The sequence below is a fragment of the Cupressus sempervirens genome, chromosome 2, assembly GCF_028749045.1.
Source record: "Cupressus sempervirens isolate cs-2001-9-10 chromosome 2, ASM2874904v1, whole genome shotgun sequence".
Taxonomy (NCBI): Eukaryota; Viridiplantae; Streptophyta; class Pinopsida; order Cupressales; family Cupressaceae; genus Cupressus; species Cupressus sempervirens.
Window position 1 is genome coordinate 59884670 of NC_143119.1, and position 11457 is coordinate 59896126.

General features: G+C 36.0%; 1 protein-coding gene across 1 annotated transcript; it reads left to right on the forward strand.

The window, feature by feature from the left end:
* Positions 1–2981: 2981 nt before the first annotated feature.
* LOC149571054 (uncharacterized) lies at positions 2982–6051 on the forward strand. The gene has a single exon (XM_089812626.1). It carries the CDS (start codon positions 3051–3053, stop codon positions 5367–5369), a length of 2319 nt encoding a protein of 772 aa, XP_089668752.1. The 5' UTR covers positions 2982–3050; the 3' UTR covers positions 5370–6051.
* Positions 6052–11457: the final 5406 nt, after the last annotated feature.

The window sequence follows — 11457 nt, forward strand, 5'->3', positions numbered from 1 at the left end:
GAACATCATCTTTTGGAGTATCATCTAGCACTACATAATGATCTTCTTTCTTCTCATGTTGATGCAACAAATCTTTGTAAAACACTTTCTAAAGACATAAGCAAAGCATCCTCTTCGGATTTGTTACTTACCACATTTTCCTCCTTGTCTCCATCTTGCTTTTCCCCTTCATTTTTCTTTCGAGTCCAACAATCTTTCTTTTTATACCTTGTTTTACCATAGCACTAGCAGTCGTTTGGTCCTCTCAATTGAGACCTCCTCCCCTTTGACTTTCCTCTTGATTTTTCATGATTTCTAGAATTACTTCCTCTCTCAGTCATTCTACCTCAACTTTGTATATTCAAAGCACTTCCTGATGTAGATCCACTTGAAGTTTTCCTATGAGTTTCCTCACTCAAATCACATCATCATATTTTAGGGTATTAGATTCAAAAATAGAATTACTCACAGCCATTACCGTGTCATTCCATCTTTCAGGCAAAGAACACAAAATCAAGAAAGCTCTAATTTCTTCATCAAAATTAATACCCACACAAGATAACTAACTAGTAATAGTATTAAACTCATTTAAATAATCTACAACAGATCCACCTTCTGTCATTTTCATATTAAATAAATGCTTCATGAGAAATACCTTATTTGAAGCAAATGAGCTTTTCATTCAATTTCTTTAGGGTTTCCATCAACTCTTCCATCATCTTCTCTTTTGTAAAATTAAATGCTATCAATGGTGCCAAGCATAATTGAATGCTTCCAAGTTCCTTTTTGTTTGAAAGATCCCAATCGTCATTTGACATAGATCCCTAATTCTTGGTTTTTCCTTCCAACGGCTTCCATAAATTCTTTTGATAAAGATAGTTCTCCATTTGCATTTTCCATAATTGAAAGTTTTGTCCATTAAACTTGTCAACCCTCAACTTACTCTCGTCTACCATCACTCCCACTCAACCGTGAGACCTTCTTACAGAGGATAACTGAAGAAAAAGCAACTTCGCTCTGATCCCACTTGTTAGGATTAAACCTCAAATAGAAATAATAATTACATGTAAATAAACAATATCAAGAAATAATAGATCACATAGAAAAGAACACAAGATAGCAAGATTTACAAACCCTGGGCTACGTCCACCAAATAACAAGTCCAATATTTTACGATCTAGTGATTACAACTTTATTACAATCTGTAATCCCTTACAACTCAATACCGCCGCAAGAACCAATTTTTGCATCACCTTATGAAACAATCCCTAACCCTAAGCCCTTTTATACAAGTATTTTTTGCTACTTTAGGGTAAAAACTAGTTACAACATGTCAGTCATAAATTGGTGAATATTAGCCATTGGTGAATAGTAGCCCAATGGATTTATGAAATATGTATAGTACTTCCCTGATCAGTCACCACAAACCAACAATAAGGAGGAAGAGGAGAAGACCTATCATGTGCCCAAGTTAGGTGAGAAGTCTAAGGTTTATGCATAAGTTGGAGGAGAAGCATTTGCTTTATGCCCAAGATGGAGTATAAGTATTGAGGTTTAAAATACTTTGTTTTCTTAGAGCCAATGTAGAAGAATGTTGGCTACCTAAGTATGGTGGTTCTCAACTATGAACAATACTTAGAAAGTAATATTTAGGAACTCAAAAGTGGTTTATGCATAAAGTTTAAATGTAATAAGATCTCATTTAATAGTTTGACTTAAGCAATTGAATTTTCCTTATGTCCAAGATGGAGTAGAAATATTGAGGTTTGAAATAATTCACTTTCTTAGAGCTAATGTAGAAGAAGGTTGGCTACCTAAGGACGGTGGTTCTCAACTATGAAAATATTTATAAAGTAATATTTTAGGAACTCAAAAGTGGTTAATACATAAAGTTTAAATAATAAAATCTCATTTATTAGTTTAACTAAAGGATTTTTAAAATGAAAAGGTGAAGGGGTGAGAGTCAACAATTACAACCAAAAGATATAGAATAATAAACAATAAATCACAACATCAAATACATAAACAAAATTAAGGGGATAAGAAAATTAAAGGCATAATTAGATATAATATTGTAATAAGAAAGAATAATATAATAAAATGAATTTAAATTTCTTCTTCTTTTTTTAAAAAAAGTCTATATACAAAATTCAAACAAAACTAAGCATACAATCCTTTCTTAGTTTAAAATATCCATATTTACACATTCTACTAAATCAAACACAAAATGATAAAATATATGGGGATGGGTGCATTTTTAACTTTTAAGTAGGTAAGAGATTAATTTTAAGCTTAAGAAATATGTGGAGAAGCTAGTAGGTCGTAACCTATAAATATCTAGGAAATGATATGATATGATATGATAGATTTGAATAGCATTCACAAGGCTAAAGTAGCCTATGGGACCCACACGATCACCCCCCCAAGGTAGGAGTGAAACTAATCTAGTTGCAGAGTTTTGATTAAGTTGTCTCTCTTTCGCTGAAGTTTGATAATCAGAGTCGTTCTCTTCACTTGATCCTCCTTGAATAAGTAGTTTAAGTCCCTATTCAATAATATATTTGTATAACCATATCTGATGTCGCTGTATGCCAAACAATCTTTGATTAAGTGTTGCTCCATCTCTACCGCTCTCATATTACAAAATAGACACATTATGTCTGCCCACTCTTCCTTTGGAATTTGTCATCTACTAGTTTCACATCGCAGCCGGTGTGAACTAGTTATGAGTTGCACTATCAACATTTTTGCTCTCTAATTAATAGATGATCTTATATAGGCCTTTTTCTCATAACTAGAAGTGGGGTTAAATTCTTTAATGTAATAAGATTTTTTCCGCCTCATGTACCTTGTCCATATAATATTGCAAACTTTTTCCATGACAAATTTCTCTATTTCTTTAATACTATCTAACAAGTATGGATGTTGATATCACATTTTCGCATCCATTTGTCATTTTGCTTCATTCATTTGTCATTTATCATTTGAAAGGTTTCTACAAAGCAAATAAAAAAGAAGTCTCCAAAGCGTTTGGGGGATGGGAAAGGCAGTAGGAAAGTGTAGAGGATAGCATGAACTACGCAAAAACAGCGCACATGCTAAACAAATTCAGATTCAACAGGCCCTCCATAGCTTTCCATTACTACCGAACCTACAGCTTAGCTCTCCCAATCCAAGCTAAAACCGAAGCCAGAATCCATATTTTTGGCCACGGTTTTTTCCATAAACTACAATCGCATCTGTACTGTGGCATCCCCCGATGCCAAGAAAATGGAACAGTGCATACCCTGTATAAGCATGGTAAATTTAGTGCAGCACTCAAGCAGCATGTCGAGATGATGGAAAAAGGGCATGTACCTAATACCGAAACATATTCGTTACTTATAGATCACTTCTGTAAAAAGGGCAATGTGGAAGGTGCTTTGGCATTGCAAGGACAGATGGTAAAAAGAGGCATTGACCAAAGTATTCCCGGTTCCCTGTCACTCATCACGGGACTCTACATGAATGGTAGAAACCAACATGCAGACAAACTTCTGGACGATATGGTTGAAAACGGTTTGATTTCTGCTGCCAATATTTACAACATGCTTATCTATTACTTGTGTAAAGAAGATATGAGGACTGCTTTGAAAGTGTTTGACAAAATGAACGATAAAAGTATTGAAGCCAATGCTTCCACCTACAGTGTTCTTATCAGTGGCCTTTGCAAAATGGGTGATATAGATATGGCTCTTAAGCTGCATGTTCAAATGCTACAGAGAGGTCTCCTGCCAAGGATATATAGTTTCAACGCCCTTATGAAATGTCTATGCAAGAAAAGTAGTTTGGAAGATGCAAATAATCTTCTTAAACTAACCATAGAGAAAGGCTTTACAGCTAATGCTCATATGTACTGTACTATGATAATTTTAAACTGTAAAAAAGGAAGTATTAAAGAAGCCTTACGATTGCATTGCGAAATGCAGCAAAATGGGATGTTACCAAACTTGGAAACTTATCATGCTCTTATCTCTAGATTTTGTAAGGAACATGACACGGAGGGTGCTTTGAGGTTCTACCATGAAATGGATGCCAAATGTTCATTGCAGACTGCCTTTTGGTGTTCGCTATTTCTTAATAGGCTGTGCAGAGAAGGAAGGATGAAAGAAGCATGCAAGCTTTTGCGGGAAGCACTAAAAGAGGGTATAATAACAGTTACAGATGCTTATACGGTAGTAGTTGGTGATTTGTGTAAGGAAGGCTGCGTGGTTGAAGCTTTAGAACTTTGCAAAGAAATGCAGGTTGAAGGTAGTGTTCAAAATGTACTTGCTTACAATTTAGTTATTGATGGACTTTGTACTGCTGGCCGCCTGGTAGAAGCTTTCAGGTTATTTGATGCAATGGAGAGAAAAGGTGTTACTCCAACTCTTGTAAGTTACTCTACTCTTATATGCAGTGTCTGTAAGGAAGGCTATTTGGAAGATGCAGACAAAATTTTCAAGAAATTGTTAGATAAGGGATTTGTTCCTGATGCTATTATTTATAATTCAATGATTAATGGATACTGCAAGCAAGGTAAAGTTGAAGAGGCTTCCAAATTTTTCTCTGAAATGCAAAACCATAATGTTTTGCCAGATGCTTTGACTTGTCATGCCATGATAAAAGGTCACTGTAAAAAATGTCAAGTGGAGGCAGCTCTAATATTATTTCATGAAATGGGGAGAAAGGGTATTGTTCCAAATGTTTTCAGTTACAGCAATATTATCCAAGGGCTTTGTCACAAGGGGAGAATGGAAGAAGCGAGCAAACTTCTGGAAGAAATGATTGACAGGAATTTACTTCTTGGTGTCCATACCCGCCATGGATTATGGTCTGAATATTGCAAAAGCTGGGGTTTCATTGAAACTAATAAGTCATTGGTTGAGCCTCCGGTTGAATATTCATTTGATGAATACATTAAAATCCTTTGTCTTCAAGGAAGGATACTGGAAGCAGGAACTATGTTAAGAGAACTGGAGTTAAGGGATGCAACTTATAGCAATTCTCTGGAAATCGGTAGGTTGTTCAAGGATGAGATGGAAGGCAACACGACCTTATATCAGAACAGACTGCTTTCTGAAATTATGAAAAAGGAATCTGATATACAAGCTGCAAAAGAAACTGTAAATGAAATTAAAAGGAATGGTTACTCCTCCACTATGAAAATATATTTTATGGACTCAATTGGCAGGTTTTGCAGTGAAGGTAAAATGCACGATGCATTGAGAATCTATGGTGAAATGGTTGAGAAGGGCTTAGTACCAGACTTCAGTACTTACAGTGTTCTTATCAATTCGCTTTTTGCAAATAATAATCTACAAGAAGCAAATAAGATTATAACAGAGATGGTAGAACTGTTAAATAATTGAATAGGAAAGAATGTGGAAATCTGGATATTCACTTCAAGAAGGATATAATTGACAGAGGTTTTGTAAAATGTTTATCAGATTTTGAATCCTGTGTACATTGTAGAGGTTGCTCTATATGGCCTTAGTGGATCTATTATGGGAAAATATGGTCGGAAAGTTTGCATTCAGTTTAGAGAATAAGAGTTCAGGTGCTAAAGTTAAAGATTTCAGCTGTTACCTCAGATCTAGTAAACAGGGGATTATGCAAGGCTTTTAACAGGTCTTCTACATGAGATTTGACGCTTCTTGATACCTTATTGAGCGGTTTGCAATTTTTTTGGGTGCAGGGATCAGATCCTATTTCAATACCGGAGAAAATATGGAAAATGGAGGTTTTGCACAGTACTTGTTCTCTGGGATGTCTCGGGTAAGACTTTATGTAGCTATGCAGAACAGCATTACCAAATGTATAGAAAATCTCTTGTAGTTCTAACTTCTAACAACAAAGTTTTGTAGCATTTTTTATTTACATAAACATTGTAAAAAAGATAAAAGAGTTTGCACTCCTTTCATATTCATAAATTTCATAATATAAATCTTGTAAGCATCCCAAAGGAGATAGGGATTCTCATGCTGATGAAAACTACTATTATCAAGAAGTATTTTTATGAACTGAATAAGCAAATTTCCCAAAATGAACAAACTTGGCTCCCTGAAATCAATAGCAGTTTATTATCATCAACTTCTGCAAAGAGAATGCTTGTGGATGATAAATTATGCGAAATACATTGCTCAGTGGAGAATAGATTATGTGAGATGTACTGCTCTTTGACATTTTGGTTGATATCCTTCATGTTATGAAATATGTCTGTGTGCAACCTTAGTCATTAACTGATCTCTATCTAGACTCGAGAATCATTTAGACAATGTTTATCATTAAGAGCATGGGATGCTCTCTATAGTTTAGCGTCCATCATTGCCTCAATAAGATCTGTTTTTTATTAATTAAGGCTCCTTAATTGTTTGACAACGTTACTGGACAAGCCATGACACAATTCCTCATTTTTTACTTGTCTATCAAATTTAATGAACTTAAGATTATATGCATCTTGCAACAAGGTCATTATAAGTGAAGTTGCTTGAACATAGAGATGACAGTGCAAGGCAAAAGAGACATTTTCATAGTTTCCAATGGAATATAAGCAAATACCCTTTCTCTTGTTTTGCAATCTGAATGAAACTACTAATAGTTTATGAAGAAAAAGTAAGCTGAAATTCCAACAGTGTTCTTTGAATGTCGGGGTTTGTATTACTCAGTAAACTGTTCCAGCTTCCTAGGTATAACATGGCAAAGGTATCTTTATTTTGTGACAGATTAGTTTTGGAAAACATAATGTTTACTGTGTTTGTAAAGCAAGGCAAATAATTAGCACAAAAACCTGGAAATAAAGAAATCAAAGCTTTAATTGATATACAGGACCTTCCTGATGGGACTCAAAATTGCATTCTCATTTTGAGTACCATTCCAAAATTTTGAGTCCATTTGTGTCCTATAAGCGCTTTTTGTGCATGTGTACTCGACTGTTGTTTCAAGGCCTAAGAGGTGTTTTATGCTTCTAACACCTTACATTCAATATGTCCATGCGTCCTATGACAATAAATTGTCATTTTGAGTCATTCTATGAAGTTTCATTTTGAGCAATGCTCAGATTTGCATTTTTGCAAGTATCAAACAACAATAGGAAGCCTAGTTTTCTTTTGAATATCTTGCACCTGGTTTATGTTTCATGACTCGCCGCTTTGGGAGTGTTTAGTACACATATCAGAGAACCTATGTTTCAGTTTTTAAGTCATTTCGATATGTTTTGACTAGGTTTTGAATCCTCCATAGTTGGTTATTTACTGCTGTCATGTTGATGCATATTTCGTAGAATTTCGAGAGGCTTTGTTTGACCAGCTATAACTTTGACCCAGTTGATCGAAATCAGAAAATTCCTTTTGCACTGCATCCTAGAGGTCAAACACTTGATATTTTTCAGTTTTGAGTCTATGATGAATCCATTTGATTAGTTTTCAAATGTGATTCCGAGTGCAAGTTATAAGTTTTACTGGTGTAAAAAAGGTGCAGATTGATCAGCGCCCCTGTTCAAGATGTCATAACTCTGAATCTGTGATAGATGAGGGCAAATGGATTGTACCACTACGTTCTATTCTGAAAATACTTCGAGTGTGTCAGTTTTTAAGTCTTGATGAATCCATCTGCACACCTTCCCAAGTCCATTCCATTTGCGAAAACCACAGTCCTACTGATGTTTCCAGTCTTGCAATTTTGAGTGCCCCACTTTGCACGCTTTTCAAATGCATCCAGTTATTCGTCATGAGCCCAAATCACATATCCATACTCTCCTCGTGACAATGAACCAATGCCCCAATTTTTGTACCCTCAAGTACCCGTTTGACCTATTTTCAAAGCCAAAACTGAACGCATTTTATGGTTATCTAACATGTTTATTTGTAGGCAATTTCACAAAGGTAGCTTTGACGATCAATATCTTTTAACCTTGAAGTCGTCATGAGACGAAATCTAACAAGGTACAAGAATGTGGAACAAAGAATCAACATGTCAATTTTCGGGCTCAGTCAAGTGTTTTGGTTAGTTTTTAAAGTCAGCTTGTAGGCCTTCTTGTCAACGAATCACAATTTGCAAACAACAAGGTAAACTCGGTTTTAACTTATCAATCGGTGGTCAAATTTCAATCAAAGCCGTATCAGGGATGGATGCACCTTTCCAAATATACAGGCGAGGCACTAGTTTTGATCCAAGAAGGATTATAATGTGGTGTCTCCATAGAGAGATTTATAAAGCAAAACTTCAAGCAGATATGGAGACGCTCACCATATTATCATGATTGCTTGCCAGATAAGTCATACGTTCATGTTGTTGTTTATGAAGTTTGACATGAGAGACATATATGTGGAAGGCTCAAATTAAAGGCAAAACCTAAGATATTTTCTCGTCTTAGCATGTATGTAATGAGAAGAGGATCAATCTCTTGCTTTGCTTGTCAAAATGTTTTTTTTTTGGACCATTATTGGTGAGGAAGTCTTCTCTCCCATTTTCTCCCTAGGCATTGTTTGCGTGGTAACTTTTGTTTATCTTTGCATCCAATGTCTATGATTTAACACAAATCTCAGCTTATGTATTGGCTATATGTGTTAAATACTTTCCTCTTGGTATCACATCTATCGAGGAGCTATGTTTGGCTCTGTCCAAATATAACTTGTGCCACGAGATGGGGTTAGTAGGTGGTATCTATGCCCACCATTTATTGCTTGAGGACTCCATGTTCTCCAACACCTTTGAGCACATCAAAATGTCCTTTAAATTTTGGGATTTTCAGCATGTTGTCGAGTTTGGTTAGAAATAGGGGGTTTCAAGTTTTAAAGTCAGGACCAATTCTGCAAGAGTGGGAAAGGATATAAGGTTAGGAAATGACAGTGTTGTCATGCTCTTGCTCAGAGGTATTGGAAAATATTAGCACTCATACAAGGAGTTGAAAATAAGGAAGCAAGTATTTGGTGTGCAATATTCCAAAGTAAATCATGTAAATGCAACACATGAATATAAGAATATTGAGAAGCCTTACTTTGAAGGTATATGGTCAATATACAAAGTTGAAAGCTCGCCTCTCCAGATGCCACGGGCAGGAAGCTCTCTGACGGTTATACCACTGTTGGTGTAAACAAAAAGATATATCGATGCATGATGAATGGCATTGTATGTGTGAAAGGCGTGGTCCTCACTACAAAGGCACAAACATATAGTGAATTGGCACATATAGATTGTGAGAGCATATGGAACAAGCCCAAGAAATTATAACTACGTGAGCAATATGATTCACGTGAAATGCCTATGAGGTCATTAAAGAAAGCATAGAAAAGGGTTGACCAACTTGGTCGTTGGACATGGGATAAGGGTTGACGGCTCTAACACTTCATAACATTCTAGATCATATAGGGATGCCCAAATTAACGGCGATAGTAAATGCTTGGGAACCACAAGGAAGAGCAAAGATGACAAGAGCGCCAAAATAGTCCATGACTAGAGCTGAACAACCACGGTAAAGACAAAATGCTAAACACCCACGGCATTAAGGAGTAGAGCTCAATAGCGAAGAGGAGAAAAACAAAGCTCCATGGCATGCCAAAAGGGAGATGACTGCAGAACAACAATCCATGGCAGTAGCAAGGCAGTCTGCGACAGGAGTGGATGGAGAGTTTTCTTTGCAAAAATTTCTCGTGGTGTGATAGGATGGAAAGTGTCCCTTCTCACACTCCTCATTCCAATCATCATAACCCTCACGAAGGGATGCATGAGCAACTATGAAAGGTATGAGATTTGTTTTGTCCCATATTCATTGTGTGGAGGAAGTTACAAGTAGTTTTATACACCCACACACCATAAGGAGGTGCCTACAACACACTAGTCTTTTAAGACAGAGGGCTTGTGGGGTGGGGCTTGCCTACAGCCAGATGGTGATAATAGTAGAGTAATTTTGACCAAATGGGCTCGAGGGAAAGGGGGACTCGAGGCATGATCGAGAGTCTCATTGTAAGTTTACAAGAAGGAGAAAGATAGAGTTCTGATGTTACGATGTCATCGTATGATCAGGGGTCTAAGATAGAAGAGCTAAGATGTTACGATTGGATCGTGAGTTCATGAGTCTAAGGTTGAGGAGTAATGAGCTCACACTAGTTGAGAGATTGGAAGGAGAAACCAAGAGACATAACAAGCTACGAAATTCAGTTGAGATTGGGGGATTAAAAATTGAGGCTTGAGATGTCATGATTTGTCGTAAGTTTGGGACTTCGTGTGGTCGGGAGCTGCAAAAAATTGACTCACGATGCTATGATATATTATGTCGTGTGGTCGAGGAAAGGAAATTTTAATGTTATGATATATGATTTCATTGTGAAATCGCAACATTGTGAGTTTGTAGCGTCAGGTGGGGAAGATTTAAAAACTTCAAATGTTTTAAATTATGCATAAGGAAATGTGGGGCTCACTTGTGTGTACTTTGGCAAATGGGGAAATGACAAGTGGCATCAAGTGGCAAGGGGGCAAGGATTAAAATAAAATAAATTGAATATTGCATGCATTTTGATAAGTTGAGAATTTTGAATTGACTTTAAGATATCATATAGTTTAGACTATAATATATTTTCAAATTTTCAATTATAATGCTTTGTTCATGGTCTAGGGCATAGTTTTTCAAATCAACACCAGAGACATTGTTTTTATCTAAAATATGCACTATAATATACCACCGGAACCGGGACAAGCTAAACTTTTCATTTCTGTAATCAAATTTTACACAAGTCTTCAATGAAAGAAGCTACAAATAGTTTTATAATTTCAAGGCATCCTTAGTATTTATGTAGGTTTGATGTTTTCAAATGGAATACAATTAGGATTATGATCAGATTTTGATAGAATCAGATCCACTGGCAACAATAAAGAATTGGAATGAATGTTTTAAATGGGCAGTTGGAAGTGATAAAGTTATGTCGGCGAGAGCAGTTGGAGTTTCACGGCAAGAGCGGTAGAAGACAAGCAAGATCAGATTGAAGCTCTTGTACTTTATGATGTGTATCTGATTTTCCTTCAGAAGGAGGTCTTCTGATTATTCTAAGAAGATATTTTTGCAACAACATTGATCAATTTTTTATTGTCGGTAGAGGAAGGAAGAGACAGTTTCTACAGTAGCAGAAGGAAGATTCTGATGTGGACACTTGGCAAAATTAGTTCAGATCTGGGCATCTCTTCTAGTCTATATTTTCTTTTTCTTTTCTCATTGTAAGGGTTCTAGTTTTGGACATTTTTCATTGATGTGTGACCACTTCATTGGCTCCAATTAGGTTGAAATCTTCTTTCATGACTATGATACCATTCTTAGTAGTTTCTCTGTTATGAACAGTATTGTAATTCTTTTTAAGCATTTAGATTATACAGTCATTTGTTGTGTATTCTGAGTCTCTGCATACACTTGATGTAACAATTTCAAGGAAATGAACGCAGAGCTCTATTGAAAGGTTCATTCTGAAATTT

Bases quoted from the DNA above. Each gene is read 5' to 3' on its own strand.
- LOC149571054 (XM_089812626.1), top strand. From the start codon at position 3,051: ATGAACTACGCAAAAACAGCGCACATGCTAAACAAATTCAGATTCAAC.